This window comes from Microchirus variegatus (assembly GCF_963457635.1).
Source record: "Microchirus variegatus genome assembly, chromosome: 21".
In the NCBI taxonomy this organism is placed as follows: domain Eukaryota; kingdom Metazoa; phylum Chordata; class Actinopteri; order Pleuronectiformes; family Soleidae; genus Microchirus; species Microchirus variegatus.
In genome coordinates this window covers 19258021-19279564 of record NC_139822.1, presented here as the reverse complement: position 1 = coordinate 19279564, position 21544 = coordinate 19258021, and the positions used below count along the sequence as shown (strand labels likewise).

The following is a 21544-nucleotide window of genomic DNA, read 5'->3' as shown; positions in this document are numbered from 1 at the left end:
GTGCGTGTGTGTGTGTGTGTGTGTGCGTGTGTCAGCAGGGACAGATAACCTCCACACACACACACACACCGACTCACACCTCATTCATTACCCCGGCCTGAAGGCTGATAACCCGGACTGAGAGAGAGGGGAGAGCCGGCGCCTGCGGATGAAGATGATGATGATGAAGCGGATGATGATGAAGATGATGATGATGATGATGACGACGATGATGAAGATCGTAACCCAGCGACGCCGCGAGACGGCGGTTTTCCCGGTAAAGATGGAGGGAGGAAACACCGGGGACTCGGGATTCGGTTTCCAGGCAGAGACGCAGCGAGAATCCACCTGAACACACAGCGCTGAGCGCACGGCGAGCTCATCGATGACACACCGATGACATTTGGACCGAGAGTCGATTGATTTGATTAGAAGAAAATTAAAGATAAAGATAAAGAGAGAGAGCGGGTTTTTTTACCTGGTGATGAAGCCGCGACCGCGACCGAGGACCAGAGAGAGAGATGTGGATCTGAGCATGCGCAGAAGCTCTCCAACCAGAGCTGCTGCTGCTGCTGCTGCGCGCACACGCACACACACGCGCGCGCACACAAATAAACAAATAAACAAGCAAAAATGTGAATTAAAGCAGATTTTTCTCACACAAACATGTCCTCGGTATAAACAATATGACCTACATTTACCGAAATATCAACACAATTCAAGCACTTTCAAGGACCCATGTCTATTCAAGGCCATTTTCAAAAACTTTCAAGGGTTGGAAATGTTTTTTTTTTTTTTTTTACAAACTTTCAAGGATTTCAAGGACCTGTGGGAATCAGTGACACGAGACATTTACCTAAATATTAACTTCACTTCATTCTTAAACAAAATTCAAGCACTTTCAATGACCCATGTCTATTTAGGGTAATTTTCAAAAACTTTCAAGGACCTTGACATTTTTTCAAGGATTTCAAGGACCTGATATTTACCAAAATATCAACTTCACTTAATTCTTATGCAAAATTCAAGCACGTTCAAGGACCCACGTCTATTCAAGGCAATTTTCAAAAACTTTCAAGGACCTTGAACTTTTTTCAAGGATTTCAAGGACCTGATATTTACCTAAATATCAACTTCACTCCATTCTTATGCAAAATTCAAGCACTTTCAATGACCCATGTTTATTAAGGGTGATTTTCCCAAAACTTTCAAGGCCTTGAACCTTTTTCAAGGATTTCAAGGACCTATGAAAATCAGTGGTGGGAGACATTTTACCTAAATATCAACTTCACTTCTTTCCTGCACACAATTCAAGCACTTTCAAGGACCCATGTCTATTAAGGGTAATTTTCAAAAACTTTCAAGGACCTTGAACTTTTTTCAAGGATTTCAAGGACCCACAAACATCAGTGGCAGGAGACATTTTACTTAAATATCAACTTATTTCTTGAGCAAAATTCAAGCACTTTCAAGGACCCATGTCTATTAAGGGTGATTTCCCAAAGACTTTCAAGGGTTGGAAATGCTTTTTTCCCCCAAACTTTCAAGGATTTCAAGGACCTGTGGGAATCAGTGACAGGAGACAGTTTTCAAGGGTGAATTTTTTTTTCAAGGATTTCAAGGACCTGCGGGAGACATTTACCTCAATATCAACTTCACTTCATTCTTGCATAAAATTCAAGCACTTTCAAGGACCCGTGTCTATTTACTTCTGTGATGATGAAACAAAGTCGGAAAAAAAAAACAGGACTCAAAGTTTGATTTTTACAAAAACTTTAAATGTTTTTTTTGAATTAAAAAGTGAAAACACAGACGGATCTTTTCTGCTCTTCAACAAAAACGGGATTTGAAGCAAACGCTCGTTAATTATTAAATATTCAAAGCCGCAGACGACGAGTTTATGAATGAATGAGTCGTTAAAAGTTAAGTGTAGATACTACACACACACACTGATACAAAACGCTGCTTCAGTCCAGCAACTCGCTGTTAGCATTAAAAGCTATCATTACACAATAATACAACAGTTACTGGTTCAGAACCAAACAAACAAACAAACAAACAAACACAAAAACGATCAAAGTGAGCATGAGAAGAATGAAACCTCCGAGGCAAAGACGTCATGTGACACGAAGAAAAACGTACGATAAAAGATTCGTTTGACAGGAAACGACGGTTATTTACAACGAGTTTTGATGGAAAAAAATGTGCGAGAAACGACTTCAAATTCAGGCTAATTTGTCGTTTTTTTACGAACAGAAAATGTCTGATTATGACGCCAACGTTTACATTTAGCGCCTCTTTAAACATAATCTGTGTTTGACCAGTGAAATTATTAGCATTTTTAAACTTTAGCCAAATTTAACGACAGTTAAAAAAAAAAAGGTGAATTTCCAGCAATAAAACTACCAGTAAATTATAATTTTTTTTAAATTGTTTAAGTTCATTGGGACTGTGGGATTATACCAATAATAACAATAATCCTATTCCTAATTCACTTTACTGTAAACACATATTATCCTAAATTTTGGAAAAAAAACGAGTAAGAATTTGACATTTTCACTTTTAAATTGTTTATTTTTTGACTGTTTTGATGGAAATGAAAACAAAACCAAACGCGATTCCGAAACTAAAACATTAGAACGGTTTTTCAACTTTTCACTTTTGGGAAAAACAAAAGGAAACGTCAGATTAAATCATCTGATTTAATCCACGGATTCTTTTTTTTTTTGAATGCTTAGAATTCTGAGGGGGAAAAAAACGTCCGAATTGCGACTTTTAATCCCAAAATTACACAGCTGTGTGTGTACGGAGGGGATTGTTGTGTTACGAATAATTTAATCTTGTTTTTTTTCTTTACAAACATAAAACACACTTTTCTAAATTCCACCTTTGAAATTTGTCCAATTCCAAAATCTTCTGATTTCACTTCACTTTTCTGCTTAAATTGTCTGAATTTAACGGGAGAAAATTTAAATGTAAAAGTAGCGTTCATTACCGGATCAAACGTGACTAATAATTACAACTTTGTGTAAAAACTCCTCTAAAAACACATTTGATCAGTGAGAAATTTCAGCTTCAACGTTGCGAGTCGCTCACACACACACACACACACACACACACACACGCACACGCACACACAGGTCAAAGGTCAGCGACCCTGACGCTCGGACACGACGTCCTGCAGACGCTTGAGCAGCACGTCCGGGCTGCTGCCGTTCTCTGGACACGCCCTCTTACTGGGCGAGTCACATGACGCCGGTGACATCATCACGTCGCCGTCCATGGTGAAGGCGCGTTTCCTGCTCACGCAGCCCTGACGGATCATACGGTTGATGTCCGATAATTCCTGCACACAGAGAGAGTTTACGTTAAACTTACGTTAAACTAGGATTATTTTTATAACAAATAGCGCCAACGGTGGTTAACGGCCTCATGTTTTTTTTCTCCAAAACTTTCAAGGGTTTCAAGGACCTGTGGTAATCGTTGGTGGGAGACATTTACCGACATATCGACTTCTTTCTTGCGCAAAATCCAAGCATTTTCAATGACCTATGTCTATTCAGGGCAATTTTCAAAAACTTTCAAGGGTCTGAATTATTATTTTTTTTCCTCAAACTTGAATTTTCAAGGATTTCAAGGACCTGTGGTAATCAATGGTGGGAGACATTCACCTAAATATCAAAATATAAATCTAAATATATCTAAATATCAACTTTCTTGCGCAAAATTCAAGCACTTTCAATGACCCATATCTCTTTAGGGCAATTTTCAAAAACTTTCAAGGGTCTGAATTATTTTTTTTCTTCTCAAATTTGAACTTTCAAGGATTTCAAGGACCTGTGGTAATCAATGGCAGGAGACATGCACCTAAGTAACAACTTCACTTCATTCTTGCACAAAATTCAAGCACTTTCAATGACTCATGTCTATTTTTGGGCAATTTTCAAAAACTTTCAAGGGTCTGAATTATTTTTTTTCTTCTCAAATTTGAACTTTCAAGGATTTCAAGGACCTGTGGTAATCAATGGCAGGAGACATGCACCTAAGTAACAACTTCACTTCATTCTTGCACAAAATTCAAGCACTTTCAATGACCCATGTCTATTAAGGGTGGTTTCCCAAAAACCTTCAAGGGCCTTGAATTTTTTTTTCAAGGATTTCAAGGACCCATGAACATTTGTGTCAGGGGGACATTTTACCTAAATATCAACTTTGTTCTTGCGCAAAATTCAAGCACTTTCAATGACCCATGTCTATTTAGAGCAATTTTGAAAACTTTCAAGGGCCAGATTTATTTTTCAAACTTTCAAGGATTTCAAAGACATGTGGTAATCAGTGGCGGGAGACATTTACCTAAATATCAACCTCACTTCAATCTTACACAGAATTCAAGCACTTTCAATGACCCATGTCTATTAAGGGGGGTTTCCCAAAAAGTTTCAAGGGTCTTGAAACTGAATAAATGTGACAAAGACACCTTAATGTCTCCATGTGTCTTGTAAAGCAGACTGGAGTAGATGATCCTTAGTACACCTATAGATTGAAGCAGAAATCTTTATAAACAGTACATGTGTACATCCTGACCTTGGACGGGCTGCTGTTGATCCTGTAGGTGAATGAGTTGGGGGTTAGATTCCCCGCTGAGTTCTTGTGAGGCGACACGTACAGAGAGTGTCTCTGCGAGACGCGACGAGGCGACAGAGGCTGAGCTCGGACGGTCGGGAACGGCGAGAGAGGCGGAGCGTCCACCTGAGGGAGGACGGAGCAGATTTAAACCTTTGGAACAAAACAAAAACAAACGCTCAAGTTTCACGGCAGAGGGCTGGGGCGTCGTACGCGGTTGTCGTGGGCGGCGTATCGCAGAGCGAAGCTTTTGATCCTCAGGACGAAGACGGTGTTGTAGAACTGGATGAGGTCGCCGCGCTCCTCCACTCCTGATTGGTCAGAGCCGGCTTCACCTGAGACTGGAGCACAGGCTTTCTCAGCAGCTGGAAACACACACACACACACACACACACGGACAGACACACACACACACACGGACAGACACACACACACACGGACAGACACAGACAGACACAGACACAGACAGACACAGACACAGACACAGACACACACACACACACACACACACACACACACACACACACACACACACACACACACACACACACACAAACAGAATATTAGTTTACTCATCACCAGTATTCAGTATGACTTATTATTTCATTATATTATTACATTAAATTATATCAAATTGTGTGTCTGTGTGTGTGTGTGTGTGAGAATGTGTCTTTGTCTGTCTGTGTCTCTGTGTGTGTGCGTATGTGTGTGTGTATGTGTCTGTGTGCGTCTGTGTCTCTGTGTGTATGTGTCTCTGTGTGTGTGTCTGTGTGCGTCTGTGTCTCCGTGTGTGTGTGTCTGTGTGTGTCTCCGTGTGTGTGTGTCTGTGTGCGTCTGTGTATGTGTGTGCGCGTCTGTGTGTGTGTCTCTGTGTCTGTGTGCATCTGTGTATGTTTGTGCGTCTGTGTGTGTGTATGTGTCTCTGTGTGTGTGTGTGTGTGTGTATGTGTCTGTGTGTGTGTGTGCGTGTGTGTCTGTGTGTGTTTATCTGTGTGTGCGTCTCTGTCTGTGTGCATGTGTGTCTGTGTGTCTTCTGTGAGTGCGTCTGTGTCTCTGTGTGCATGTGTGTCTGTGTCTATGTCTGTGTGTGTGTGCCTGTGTGGTGTGTGTGTTGTGTCTGTGTGTGGGGGGGTGTATGTCTGTGTGTATGTGCGTCTGTGAGTGCATGTCTGTGTGTGTTTTGTGCCTGTCTGTGTGTCTGTGTGTTGCGTTGTGTATCCTTACATTCCCCTCCAGAAACAGGATCCACCTCCATGTTTTCGTCAGTCACCTGCTCTCTGGATTCCCTGTGACGCAGCAACACACTGCGATAAACCTGCACACACACACACACAAATACACAAAACTTTAAACACACACACACATCACTAACCCTACACACCATTGACATTTGAACCAATGCCAGCACAGGAAACAGAAATAGAGTTTAAGTTTGTTAAAATAAAAGCTCACAGTACGTTGAGCTTCGAGGTGCATTCAAGGAACCTGGTAAATCCCTCCTGCAAACTCACACTCACTAAACACTTATTGTTGCTGCTGCTGCTGCTGCCATCTAGTGGTCATAGATGCACCACAAATGACACCGTCATTGGAGCAGAAAGATTTGCTTTTATAAATCCAGTCATTGACTAAACGTGTGTGTGTGTGTGTGTGTGTGTGTGTGTCCTTACTCGGCTCCTGGCCTGTGGTTGGCTGCGGTAGCACTTCATGATGTCCTGGAAGGTGTGAGTCTCTTTAGTGATCTACATCGAGGAGGAAGAGGAGGAAGAGGAAGAGGAGGAAGAAGAGTTACAAATTCCATGAATCAAAATCAATCAAAAAAACACCTCCGACGCCACTTTTCCACCGCACAGTTCTAACACGACTCGGCTCGTTCTTTTTCTGCTTTTCCATCAGTGATCGTACCTGGTTCTTTTTAAGCACCTGCTCTAACGAGGTCGTGTGACACGTCGACACAGTGCCGGCCTCTGATTGGTCAGAGAGTGACGTCACTGAAGAGTCACGAGCGCGACCGCGTCCGACACAAGAAGTCAACAATGTCCAACTGTAGATTGAAGTTAAAATCCTGAAAACATGCCTTAATCTCCAAGATTACATTCCGATTCCTCAAAAGTAAGTCTCCTATTGAAACTTCCGACACTCAAAATCGGAATTTGGAGCAATTCCAAGATTTTATGTCAGGCTTTTGAGATTAAAATTTGGAGATTTGAGATCAGAATTCTGAGATTACTGATGATTAATTAGTGCGACGCCCGACCTAAGAATCAAAGCTAACAATGTCAGAAACTGTAGATTTAAGTTAAAGACAAAATCCTGAAAACATGCCTTTATCTCCAAGATTAAATTCTGAATCCCCAAATTTAAGACTTAATTCAAACTTCTGACACTCAAAGTTGGAATTTTTGTGCTTAAAGTTAGAATTCTGAGATTTTATGTCAGGCTTTTGAGATTAAAAATTGGAGATTTGAGATTAAGTCAGAAATCTGAGATTACTGATGACTCATTAGTGCGACCTCGGACCCAAGAATCAAAGCTAATAATGTCAAAAACGGTAGATTAAAGTTAAAATCCCTGAAAATGTTAACGTTAATCTGCAAACATTTAGCAAAGCAAACGTCGTCCGACGTATTTAGCGACATCGCCGCTGAACGTAAGTTCGCATTTCAGGTTAAGAATTTTACACACTGTACTTTTTTTTCAGTTTTACGAAAAGGTCGCAAAATTCCGCAGAGACGACGACGCACTCACTCTCAGGCGTTTCAACCGCCAATTAGCTTAGCTTAGCATAAAGTGCGAGTGATTAATCTGGCTCTGGGTGAAGCGGAAGATAACGTCGCGGAAATCTTTGTGCAGCCGCGTTTTGACTGTGACGAAACCGTGTCGTGGAAAAGCGCTAATTCATGCTAAAAAAAAAAGAAGGTGAAAACGCTTATTACGTTACTTTTTTCCCCCAGTTTGCTGCTGACTCACTTTGGAGATGATGTAAATGCTGCAGAGCAGCAGCTGGTCCAGGTGCCGCTCCTTCATCAGGTCGGTGCAGTGAACCACCACATGTTCGAAGCACGTCCAGATCTTCCCGCGCAGCTCCGAGGAGATGTCCAGCTTCACGCACAGGTCCCTGAGGCGAACGCTCGCCAGGTGATACACCTGAAACAGAGGCGGGGTTACGTGTCACGTGACCGCGAGATTCAAGTCAGCGCACACATCGTCTCTACTTCGTCTTCTTCTGTACCTTCCTGAAGAACAGCGCGAGCGACCCCGTGCGCCGCGGGCGTCCACTTCCCGCCTGGGTGTCGGCGGTCGTCGGTATGGCGGCGGCGTTGGCGGCGGGTCGGCTCGGCGAGGCGGTGAGCAGGAACTGAGCGGTGACCGTGCCGGAGGAGTCGCACGGCTGCACCGGGATCAGCGTGATGGTGCGGTCGTTGACACCTGCAGACGTTCAGGAACGCGGACAATGAGTGGTTTGGCGTTGACCGCGTACGCTAGCGTTCAAAAGTTTGACGTTTCCATGACTCCCCATTGTTAAAATGAGTCTCTAGAGCAGTGTTTTCCCAACCATGATCCTCAGGGAGCACTGCCCTGCCATGTTTTAGATGTTACTCTGCTCCAAAAACACCTGATTCAGATGAAACATTACATTTTTGGGAAAAAATTGACAAAAGTTGAAACATAAATTTTTTTTTTTTTTAAACAAAAGCTGAAACATTACATTTTTGATTTTTTTTTTTTTTTTAACAGAAGTTGAAACATTACATTTTTGAAAAAAATGTTTCTAACAAAAGTTGAAAGATTAAAATTTCTGTAAAAAAAATTTGGACAAAAGTTGAAACATTACATTTTAGATTTTTTTTTTACAAAAGTTAAAAAAATTAATTTTTGATTATTATTATTATTTTTTTTTATTTTTTTTTTTACAGAATTTGAAACATTAATTTAAAAAAGACAAAAGTTAAAACATTAATTGAAAAAACATAAATAAAATTGGAAAAAATTGACAAAAGTTGAAACATTACATTTTTTAAATTTTTTTAACAAAAGCTGAAAAATTAAAATTTTTGCTAAAATATTGACAAAAGTTGAAACATTCAAATTTGGATTTTTTTTTTCAAGACAAAAGTTGAAATATCAATTTAAAAAATAAATAAATAAAATTGGAAAAAATTGACAAAATTTGGAACATTAAAATTTTTGCAAAACAAAATTGACAAAAGTTGAAACATTACCTTTTTTTGGAAAAAAATTGACAAAAGTTGACGCATTACATTTTTGAATTTTTTTTTTTTTTTTTACAAAAGTTTAACTTTTTTTTTTTTTTTTTATACAAAAGTTCGTTATTAGGCTTCGGCAGAGCTGGCGTTTTATTTGAATCAGGTGTTTTTGGAGCAGGGCAACATATAAAACACGGCATAGTGTTCCCTGAGGACCAGGATTGGGAAACACTGCTCTAGAGTAACGCTAAACTTTAAAAACAATGGTAAACCTGTGAACGGTGGTAGACGTGTGAACGTGCGTGACCTACCTTGCAGCGGGATGCTGAGGACGGTGGTTTGAGACGCCTGTCCTCCGATCTTCAGGGTGCTGGTCGAGCTAAACGTCAGCCGTTTGGCCGGAGACGACAGCGGGCTCACGGTGGCGCTCAGGATCGAACCATGCAACGGAGGGTCGTCGCCAAAGAGGCGTCGCTTGGCGCTGCCCGCCGCCGGAGAGCTGTACCTGTCGAGGACCGACAGCGGAGACGGAGGGACATCTGGAGGAGGACGAAGAAGAAGAAGAAGAAGAGCGTGAGAACGTTGAGGACTTCAGCGATCACGTCCAGGAGTGGGAGCAGGATCTCTACCTTTGCGGGCGCTGCCCAGACCGGTCCTGAACTCCCTGATGCGTGGGTGGATGATGGGGGAGAGGGCGACCATGGGCAGGTGCGTCGGACCTCCGCTAACAGAACCAGAACCAGGCATGGAAGCAGAACCTGTGTCCAGGCTGGAGGAAAAATTCACCTGTAAATGAAGACGGGAAGAAGACGGAGGTGAAGTAAAGTAGTTCTCCTTAAACCAGAAGACAAGCTACAAACACCCAGAGTTAAAGCAAATCAAGTTGTTCTACGATAAGACTACAGTTAAAAAATAGTGCTAATTTAAACTTTAAATAACGGTCACACACTGTGGTTTACATCAAATTCAATGACTTTTCAAGGACTTTCCAGGACCAAAAGTGTTGACACGGCTTAAGACGGGAGGACAACTTTGTAAGAGCTCGCCTAAATATCATCTTAAAATTCAAGCACTTTCAATGTCTATTTATGGCAACTTTCAAAAACTTTCAAGGGCCTTGAATGCATTTTTTCAGGTGCTTTGTTTTTTCAAATGTACAAACTTTCAAGGATTTCAAGGACCTATGAGAAAACAAATTCAGGGCCTTGATTTTTTTTTTTACTTCACAAATTTGCAAGGATTTCAAGGACCCTTGAGAAAACCTTTCAAGGGTTTTTTTTTTTTTTCAAATGGCCTTGGATTTTTTTTTAAATTTACAAACTTTCAATGATTTCAAGGACCCACGAGAAACATTTTCAAGGGCTTTGTTTTTTCAAATTTACAAGCTTTCAAGGATTTCAAGGACCTATGAGAAATACGTTCACATTTTTTTTTTAATTTATAAACTTTCAAGGATTTCACGGACCTGTGAGAAAAACTTTCAAGGTTTTTTTTTTCAAATTTACAAACTTTCAAGGATTTCAAGGACCCACGAGAAACATTTTCAAGGGCTTTGTTTTTTTTTCAAATTTACAAACTTTCAAGGATTTCAAGGACCCATGAGAAAAACTTTCTAGGGCTTTTATTTTTCAAATTTACAAATGTTCAAGGATTTCAAGGACCTATGAGAAAAACTTTCAAGGGCTTGGATTTTTCAAATGTACACATTTTCAAGGATTTCGTGGACCTATGAGAAAAATTTTCAGGGATTTGGATTTTTTTTTAATTTCACAAGCTTTCAAGGATTTCAAGGACCCGTGGGAACCCCTGAATGTGTGTGTGTGTGTGTATGTGGTGCTGACCTCCTCCACTGTAGGAGCTTTGTTCCCAGCAGCCTGCAAGGAGCTCCACAGAGCCGAGTCAGCGGTCCAGGCTGTGCTCTCCAGGACCTGCTCCTCGATGGAGTTCAGATGCTTCACCATGTCTCTGGAGAGACCTTCCTCTGAGCGGATGAACACCTCGATCACCTGCACACACACACGCACACGCACACACACACTGAGGAACGTTCATCTAAATATTCCTGATAATTCCTGCTAAAACAATGTTGCTTTTCTTTACCTTAAAGAAATAGAACGGGGCCAGTTTGAAGACGCTGAGGATCCACGGGAAGGTTCTCTGTGAGCTGTAGGAGAACAACACCACCTCCAGACAACAGGCCATCAGGGAGCAGTGGAAGATGTCCTGCTCCAGCAACACCTGACACACACACACAAATATTTACTGTAAATAAAAATTAAAACAAGACATTGAGAAAGTTTTTCAAAGCAACTTTGGTAAAAACATCTGTGTTAAACAGCTCTATAATCCAACAGCTTCCACTGATCTCAGTTTATTATGATCTGGTGCTTCCTAAAGTGTGAGCTGCCGCCCTCTGGTGGGCCTCGGGAGGTACTGCAGGAATTAACAAACTTTCAAGGAATTCAAGGACCCATGAGAAAAATGTTCAGTGCCTTGAAATGTTTTTTTTTTTTTTTTTACTTCACAAACTTTCAAGGATTTCAAGGACCCATGAGAAAAAATTTCAAGTGCTTGGATTTTTTTATTTTTATTCACAGTATTTCAAGGATTTCAAGGACCTATGAGAAAAACTTTCAAGGGCTGTTTTTTTAAAATCAGTATTTCAAGGATTTCAAGGACCTATGAGAAAAACTATCAAGGGCTGTTTTTTTAATTTATAAACTTTCAAGGATTTCAAGGACCCATGAGAAAAAATTTCAAGGGCTTGGATTTTTTTTATTTACAAACTTTCAAGGATTTCAAGGACTGCACTTTGTCCTTTTAATGATTTCTATTTTTTTTATTTTTCTCAAAGTGCATGATTTTATTGTATATGAAAAGCGCTATGTAAATAAAGCTGCCTATTATTGTGGTGTAAATATGAATTACTCAAACCTCCATTATTGTACAAACTCTGGTTTATAGATAATCTGGGATTAGATAATTCCCTGACACACACACACACACACACTTACACTCATGTCTTTGCCCTGCAGTCGCTTGTTTTCCTGAACCATGACGTTCTCCAGGATCTTGTAGTAAAGGATCTCGGCCAGTTTCAGACGGTTCTCTGCAAAATCTGGAACAAAAAACAACACACAGGAGCGTTTATATAAGACTGTCTGAAGATGATCTTATTAGTCAGTTTATTAGGTACAGTCAACTTAAACTTTAGAGGTCTAAGCCATGATTATCAGATTTTTGTCAGGCATGTTGATGGGAGGTTTCTCCACATCATAAAATCTGTGTTTGTTAGCTTAGTTAGGGTAATTTTGTGTGTGTGTGTGTGTGTGTGTGTGTGTGTGTGTGTGTGTGTGTGTGTGTGCGTTGTACCTATATGAGATCCAGGCGTGTCCTCAGAGTCCTTGGTGTAATGTTCTTTAAAGGCGTTTCCCAGCGTCTTCACTCTGCTCAGGACAGAGTCAGTGGGGTCTCTGGAGCACGACCTTCAAACAGCAGCAGAGGACACGGTGTGAGCGCCCCCTACATGTATTACATACAGGGCTGCAGCTACACAACATTTGTCTAACGGAGTATTCAACCAATTATTTTTTCCGATTCGTCGAGGACGCAAAAACTCAAAATTATTATTATTTTCAAAAAAAAAAAAAAAAATTAATTTAAAAACTTTCAGGGATTTCAAGGACCTATGACAAAAACTTTCAAGGTTTTTTTTTTTTTTTTTTAATTTACAAGCTTTCAAGGATTTCAAGGACCTATGTGAAAAATTTTCAAGGACTTAAATATATATTTTTTTTTTACTTCACAAACTTGCAAGGATTTCAAGGACCCATGAGAAAAACTTTCAAGGGCTTTGTTTTTTCTTTTTTTCAAATTAACAAACTTTCAAGGATTTCAATGACCCATGAGAAAAAATTTCAGGGGCTTGGATTTTTTTTTCAAATTTACAAACTTTCAAGGATTTCAAGGACCCATGAGAAAATCTTTCAAGGGCTTTGCTTTTTCAAATTTACAAACTTTTAAGGATTTCAAGGACCCATGAGAAAAAATTTCGAGGGCTTGGATTTTCTTTTTTCTTTTAATGTATAAACTTTCAAGGATCTCAATGACCTATGAGAAAATCTCTCAAGGGCTTTGTTTTTTTCAAATGTACAAACTTTCAAGGATTTCAAGGACCTATGAGAAAAACTTTCAAGGGCTTGGATTTTTTAAAATTAACAAACTTTCAAGGATTTCAAGGACCTATGAGAAAAGCATTCAAGGGAATATTTTTGTTCAATTACTTTCCGATTAATGGAGGACGCAAAACGTAAAATTATTATTATTATTTATTTTAATAATATAAATAAAAAAAACTTACATTTACTCGATTAATCGAGGAATAATCGGTAGAATACTCGGTTACAAAAAATATTTGATAGCTGCAGCCCTAGTAAGCTACATTACATCAGCTGACATCAATGTTTACGTTAGCATTAGCAACTGGATGCTATGGGCTCAGGTGATGAATGATTGAGGAGGCGCCGCTGTGCTACTTCAGTTGTAGTTTACAGTGGTTCCACTGCACCTCGTTAGAAAATCTGGATGTGCGTCTGCTAAAGCGGTCCGTGTGGAACAACGATCCCTGCGCTGAACAGGCTCGAATGGCCGGAGTGACGGTTGCGGCCCTAATTACACACACACACACACAAACAACACACGGACAAACGGCGACGTCTCCACTGACTTGAATATCTGCATCAGGTGCTCGGTGGGGGCCGTCCTTAGCCCGGCCACCATGCTCTGCAGCCGGCTGACACTCTGCGTCGCCGAGGAGACGGGAGTGACGAGCAGGTCCTTCTCCTTCAGGTAAACACGGCCGGTCAGAGGGGTGCCGGGGGCCAGGGAGGCCGACTACAGACACACACACACACAGAGACAGAGACGCATTAGGACCACGTTTCCATGACGACTGACCGGAAAAAGGCAAGCGCGACGTCGTGTTTACGTGCCGCGACACCGGAGTCCAGGCACCGTTTACCAGTTAGCTCCATTGGCTGTGTTAGCTCATTTAGCGCCGCCTACAGTGGAACTGGAGCGGTCCGTTTATTGAAAGGAAAAGAGCAGCGCTTACAAATAACAATCAGCGTACCCGTGTTACTGCGTATGTTTGCCTCTGTTTTTAAAGGTTAGCGTTACTTTAGAGACTCGTTTTAAAGGCGCCATATGTAAGAATGTGGCCAAAAAACGGTTACTACATTCAAATTCAAAACACCGAGGTCTTTTCGGTTTCGTTTTCTGACGTAACTGGCAACCCGTGGTTGCTCGGCAGCCGAGACTCTACTGACTGCAATGATTGGTAGATGGCTGTAGATTTTTTAATGCAAATATTTTGTCTGTACTGTTGTTGTTGGTGAGTTCAGTTTGTTATATGAACATTATTCCTGAGTCTCTGTGACATATTAGGAGGATTTTATGATTTATTACAGAATGCACCTTTAACAATCGCGTTAACATTGATTTCTGATTGCTTTATCTTCTTAAATGTGAACATTTTCTGGTTTCTTTGCTCCATTAATCAAAAAATAATCATTAAAAACTGAATCATTTTGGTTTGATCAACGTTTCTTAACATTTTATGGACCAAACGATTAATCGTGCAAATAATCGACTGTGAAAATAATGGTTAGCTGCGGCTCTAAGAGGAAATATATATGTAAAAATGGTTGAGTCTTCTGGTTACAAAAGGAATTCTTGGTCTGAAGCGTCAATATTTAGGATTTTGCCTTCTTTTGTCCAATCAAATACGCGGTGTTTGGTCCATTTTCTTGTAAATGAGAACATACTTTACAAAATCTACACTAAATTCTCTTAAAGAAGAAGTGATTAAGTCCTTTATCTGCTCAGGAAAACTTTAACTAAAGTAATAAATCAGGTGAGAAGTAGAAGCTTGTTTTGTTACCTTGTGGTTAGACTCAGCTTGTGAACCAGAGCACTACATTCACTTTATGTTACTAATACTAATACTATTGTAATTTATATAACACTTGCTTTAACAGCTGAATCAAAGAGCAAGAAAACTCAAAGGAAAAGCCACAAATTAAAGGAATAAACGAGTAAAAGCAGAAAAAGATGGAGGAGCATGAAGCCTCTGAATTGAAACCATGAAAGGAGGAAGAAAAGCATTAAAGTCCACCATAAGTAAGTCTTTGAGTGCTGCGTTTGTGTACCTTCTCCACGTGCTGCTGCAGCTGGCTCTGATTGGCCGTCAGACTGGTGGGCGGTTCCTGGACGACCTTCCTCGGGGTCCCGATCTCCTCGTCGGCGTCGGCGCCCAGAAACACTCGCTCGTCGAAGTCTCCCACCGTCAACACGTACTCCTCGTACTCGCGGTTTATGGCTTTGCTGAAGAGAAACGGCAGCAAACGGTTTGGTTTGGTCAAAAGCTCCGCCCACATGTCCATTAAATAAATAAATAAATAAATATGAATAAATAAAACGTGACTTTTTTGCTCACTTGTTATCGATGAAGTTCTGTGGGTCCAACATTTCTGTTAAAAGTTCTCCGTTGCCTCTGAGGATCTGGTCAAAGAAAACAAAATAATTACTTTACATAGAGTTTGTGTTAAATAAATATACGTTATCTGTTGTTAATAGTTAATACTGTGCTTTCTTATTCCTTTTGTTTTAATTCTGGAGAAGACCGTTCTGGAAATAAAATCAGCAACTACACTAGCGTTCAAAAGTCTGGGCTCACTTAGAAATATCCTTATTTTTGAAGGAAAAGTACTTTTTTCAATGAATATGACGATTTTTGAGAATTTTTTTTTTACAATTTTGAGAAAAAATATTAAAATTTTGAGAAAAAAATTAAAATGTTGAGATTTTTTTTTTACAATTTTGAGAAAAAAAGATTACAATTTTGAGAAGAAAAAAATTAAAATTTTGAGAAATAAAATTAAAATTTTGAGATTACTTAGAAGAAATTACTTGTTTCCTTAATTTTGAAGGAAATGCCATTTTTTTCAATGAATATAACACATTTTGAGAAAGACAAAGATTTTGAGAAAAATATTAAAAATTTGAGGAGAAAAAAATAAAATTCTTAGAAGAAAAAATAAATTTTTAGAAGAATTTTTTTTTTAATTTAGAGATTTTTTTTAAGGGAAAGCCCTTTTTTCAATGAATATATCACATTTTTAGAATAAAATGAAAAATTTGAGAAAAATAAGAAATTTGAGGGAAATAAATAAAATTCTTAGAAGAAAAAAATATTTTTTTTTAGAAGAAAATTTTACATTTTGAGATTTTTTAAAGGAAAAGCCTCTTTTTCAATGAATATAACTTTGACAAAAAGATAACATTTTGAGAAAAACATTTTTTTTTTTAGATAAAACAATCCTTATTTTTTGAAGGAAAGGCACTTCTTTTCAATGAATATAACATTAGATGAATCAGAAATACACTCTATACATTGTTAATGTGGAAAACGTCTGGTTTTTAACGGAATATGTACAAAGGTGTATGTATATTTTGAATAAAAATCATTATTTAAAATCTTGTCAATGTCTGGAATATATTTTCTATTCATTTTGTAACTCTTTTGATGAATAAAAGTCTGACTTTTCATGGAAAACACAAACAAAATTGTATCGGTGAGCCCAGGTGTGTGTGTGTGTGTGTGTGTGTGTACCTGCTTGTGAAACAGCTTCTGTATATACGGTCTGAAATAGTGCTGTTTGATGCCTTTGGCCTCCACCACCAGTCCGTCGTGCAGCTCACACAACCTCTCCAACACACACGGAGGAGGACTGTCCGTCGCGATGTGGCCGTCGCCGCGGTAACCAGCAGGCAGACCTACACACACACACAGGATTATGAATACATGTCACACATACTATGGATCCACATCAGCCAGTAAAAGAGGCTCAAATCAGCTGATATTCTTTAATAAAGACTGATTTGTCTGTTCATAAACCACTGAAAACTCTTTAGATAAGAGCTCTGACTGGACTTAGACATGGTTTGTTCAGGTTTGAGGCTAAAACTCCTCAGTAAACATGTATTTATATATCAAATGTATTTTAACCTCTGAACGTGGGGTTGATGAGGTCCTTCCTGTTGGCGCAGAGCAGAGCGTTTCCAAACACCAGGTCCAGGCAGCAGAGCAGCAGGTGGTACGAGTTCACCAGGTCGTCACCGATCATGCTGAAGTTTCCTTCACACACACACACACACACACACACACAATATTCAGTACAGTAAATGTCTCACAATCTATGAAACAGAACTCGTGTTTCGCTCCAAACTGATTCTGCTTCTTGGTACCTTTAGTGTAGACGAACAACGTCCAGCAGAACTTGAACACATCACTGATGTGACACGGCAGCCGCCTGCAGACACACACACAGAGACAGACACACACACACACACACACAGAGACAGACACACACACTTAGTCACTTTATCCAAAAATCAAGATCGAACAAATTCATACGAACCCATAAGTCATGTTTACGTGCCGCGGCACCAGAGTCCAGGCACAGTTTACCAGTTAGCGCCATTAGCGCCTTTAGCTGCGTTAGCTCTTTTAGCTGCTATTTTAACAACACAGTTCACAGGAGTTGTTGATCCACTGCTTCCTCCATCACTAACTTCAAATGTCTTATTTTATCACGCCGGTGTTTGAAATCCTTCGTTCAGATTTACCGCAGTGACACAAAGTCACCACACGAGGTAGCAGTAGACCAGCAGCTCCTGTTTTTGCCCCGCAAAGGCCATCTTACAGGGAAATAGACATATTTAGAGTTTGTGTTAAAATAATATACTTTATCTGTTGTTAATATTGTGCTTTTTCTTTACTTTATATTTTTATTTATATTAATTCTGGAGAAGCATGTTCTGAAAAAAAAAATCAGCCACTAACCAAAGATCAAAAGTTTGGGCTCACTGAGAAATGTCCTTAATTTAGAAGGAAGGGAAAGCACATTTTTTCAATTAATATAAAACATTTTGAGAAAGAAATTACAATTTTGAGAAATTTTCTTTTCAATTTTGAGAAAAAATTTGAATTTTGAGGAAAAAAAAATCATTTTTAGAAGAAACTGTACGTTTTTTTAACCGCCCACCAGACCCCATAGAGAAAACCAGCAGTTTTAACATCACAGTTCACAAGAGTTGTTGATCCACTGCTGCCTCCTGATTTCCCGTGAGCTAAAAAGGTAGATTTTCCTCTATTGAGTTTGGTGCGGGTGAGTGAGCGGGTTACAAACGTCAGTTTTCCAGCCCAGAAAAGGCCGCCTCACAGTGAAACAGAGCAACGCACGTATTCTTACGATACAGTGGGCGTTTCGTACGATGGATAAAATCAGTTTTTCTACACACCCGCACTTGCAGTTCAAGTTTTCAGCTTCTTTTTCTAAGGCTGGTTCTCAGTGAGATCCATAACGACATGTTCCCGAGCAGATTCTTTTCCATAAACAGTCGACGAGTGACAATAAAATCATTGTGATTCCAGCCGTAGGCCTGACCAAATATAAGTTATATATACAGTGTATGTGTATTGTGTATCGTGCCTGTGTTTCCTGCTGCGTGGCTGCCGCGGCGGCTCCCCTCCCTGCGGGTTCTGAAACATGTGCATGAAGATGGGCTCGAACTTGCGGAAGATCACGGTGGAAACCTCAAAGTTGCGCTCCAGCTGCTCCATGCGCAGCCGGAACTGCTGCGAGAGGTTGGACATGTCGGACCACTTCCTCATTTTAGAGAAGAACTGGATCAGACTGCGGGAAAGACAGACAGGAGATGAGAGTTAGAGGAATCACGGGCCATAAAGTAACATAGACATGCTTTGTGGGGAGGTCAAACGTCACAATATAGTTAACAGAGGTGGATATTTGTCAAAAAAAAGTCTCAAAATGAATGGAAAGTCAAATTAATAAGCAATAACTGACTCCAAAAGAGACTACAGCCTTCTATTTCGCTGGTGTTTGAACTTAGAGGCTTCAGCAGCGACTGACCTGAGTTTGGAGCAGCGAAGGATCCTGGTGAGGGAGACGCAGTTCCCCTCCATCACTCCTTTACCCACCGTGGGAGTGGATCCTTTCCTGCAGGCAGCGTACAGCGAGCACGCCAGCCAGTGGACCACGTCGCCCTGCAGAGGCACAGCGACGCATTACACTTCAGCTCAGTGCGAGTGGAATCACATACTCAACAAAAACCCGGCTGTCAGACCTGCTCGGGGTCAAGGATGACTCTCTTTTTATTTACACAGATGACAGCCTCTATTTCACATGCCTTCTACAGCCCAAAATTCATAATAATAATAATAATAATGCATTTTTAATTAAAAGTGACAGCTTTTGTGGTTATAAGCGGCCTGGATGGATTTGGAAACTGTTCACAAAAGTCCACTGAGAAAATCTGCGATTTTAAATCACATCTCACAGGAAATAAAAAAAGACAGGAAACTGTTTGTTTGTTTTGGTTTAACACACATCATTATATCACTATTATAATTATGATTATTATCTGAAAATCTTTTGAGGTTTTTGCCATTTGTGTGCTCTCTTTGTAGATTTCTGTAACTAGATTAGCTCGTTTATAAAGATGTAAAATCAAATAGACTGTGGGTCCATTATCAGTGTAACATTCAGATGTGTTCTCGACATTATCGGCACAATAACGGTATCGGCAAATACAGGATATTCTTTGCTCCATATCGCAAAAAAAGATATTTCTTTAATGGAATCATTTTGGTTGGTGGACAAAATAAAATAAGGCATTCGAAACAATCACGATTGAGGTATTTGAAAAACACAAATCGATATTTTCTGGACCAAAACACTAGATTTGTGGTCCAAGATATCATATAATTTGGATTCAAAATATATCACAGGGTGATGGACGCTCAGCTGGAGCGGTTTTCATTTGACAACTTAATTTTTTATGGCCATTACTGGTTATTTTATATATCAAATAACCTGTCAATTTCTTTCTGTATTAATCGCTTGTTTATTAGTTCAGATAATGTGGGTTGAACACAAAATGAACGATCAAACTAGTTTGGGGATTCATTGTGCTTTTATTAACATTATTATTTTTCTTTTTAATCAAATAAATACAGCAGAATATATACTAAAAATGATCATGTCACCAGTGGGATTCAAATATTAAAGGGACAGAGGGTTTCGTAATCATACAACCTGTACATTTCTTTCTGTATTAATTAATTGCCTGTTTTTGGTTCATTAAAGGTTTCCCAAACCTCAAAACAATGATGCTCTCAAACGTCAAGTTTTGTCCACAAACCTTAATTTATACATTTTAATCGTTTCTTTGTTAAATGCAGAAAAACGAGGGAGACAACATTAAAATCTAAGACGCTAAGAAACTATCAAACTTATTGTTGACGCTTCATTTCTTACTCGACTAGTTGTATGCAGCTCTGCTGTTTTTAATTTAAATACGCAGACCTGGCAACCCAGCCCGGGACGCCACACTGTTTTTCTGTGTTTCCGCGGAGGCTACGTCGTTAGCATTGTAGCAGTTAGCTGGTAGTTGGTGTTGTGACAGTGTCGAGTGACGGCTGTCGAACGGCGTTAAACGCCTCCGGGGCTCTCACCTCCAGCGTGTACGTGTTCCATATGGCGGTGAAGTTATCCATGGCCGCGGCGGCGGTCTGTTCGTCCATGTTCAGCTCCTGACACAGCGTCTCCAAACTCCTCCGCACCGAGCTCTCCTCCATCCGGCCCGACTCCGAGTCCGACGACTCCTCGCCCCGCATTCTTGCTCCAAAGTAACCGCCGAGCTTTAAAATGCTCTATTATTGTTTTTTGCTTTATTTTAAAACTCCTCCGTCGGAGTTAAATCCCCCCCAAAAAAACAACAACAACAGCAGCGGTAGCAACAGCTTCCCCCCACGTCCACGCCACTTCCGCTCTCCAACACCCCCACAATGCAGCGCGTTGGCGCGAAAACTGCAGCGCAGCGACCAATCACAGGCGAGAGAGGAGCCGGCGTCTCGAGCTGTTCGCCCCGCCCCCTCCTGCTCTCCCTCCAGGCACCCGTCACTAAGCAAACCTCTTATTTATTGCTTTAATTTAATGAAAATAGAAACAAAAATGACATATAAATACGATTTAAATTAAAACAAGACATATACATGTAATATTGTATAACTTTACGTAAAAATAAAATAATTAGGTACTAATAATTCATTCAAAAATCGAATTAGCAAAAAAATAAACAAAAAAAACATATATTTTTTAAATTAAATAGAATAACTACTATTTTATTTATGAGATTAGGCAGATAAGCATTAAAGCAGACTAATAAAGGTAAAAAAAAGGAAAAAGTAATACCTGAAAACCCTTAAAATATAGAGGAAAAATTAATACAAATACAGAAACCATTAAATATTAAGAAAAACATAGAAGAATTAAGATAAGAAGAATTATCAAAATAAAACGTTAAATAAATTACGAATTAAGTAGAGTTTTAAAAGACAATTTCATTCTTTATTATTAAGTAGAATAACTATAATTTTATTTATGAGATACTGGAGATAAGTATTATTAGTACTTTTTAATAACGGCAAAGGTATATACACATATGTGTATATATACACACATATAGACATAATAAATAGTCAGCATTTATAATCAATACCAGAAAAAAACAAATATATAAGACATATATCAAAATAGTGCTGTATATTTGTTATATATATATATATATATATATATCAAAATAAATAA

The 21544-nt window shown here is 39.5% G+C and overlaps 1 protein-coding gene across 1 annotated transcript; it reads right to left on the bottom strand.

Annotated features, from left to right (window-relative positions):
* Positions 1-1796: 1796 nt before the first annotated feature.
* On the bottom strand, positions 1797-20655 carry rbl1 (retinoblastoma-like 1 (p107)). Its single transcript, XM_083907682.1, has 22 exons — positions 20410-20655; positions 18806-18939; positions 18365-18568; positions 17118-17182; positions 16879-17007; positions 16483-16646; positions 15307-15371; positions 15020-15194; positions 13537-13703; positions 12183-12295; positions 11825-11928; positions 10911-11048; positions 10652-10816; positions 9440-9596; positions 9122-9349; positions 7835-8031; positions 7573-7749; positions 6273-6344; positions 5827-5917; positions 4816-4967; positions 4564-4728; positions 1797-3325 (listed from the first exon to the last, which is right to left on the bottom strand). The coding sequence occupies exons 1-22, from the start codon at positions 20569-20571 to the stop codon at positions 3128-3130; spliced, it is 3222 nt and encodes a 1073-aa protein (XP_083763808.1). The 5' UTR covers positions 20572-20655; the 3' UTR covers positions 1797-3127.
* Between the last annotated feature and the right edge of the window lie 889 nt (positions 20656-21544).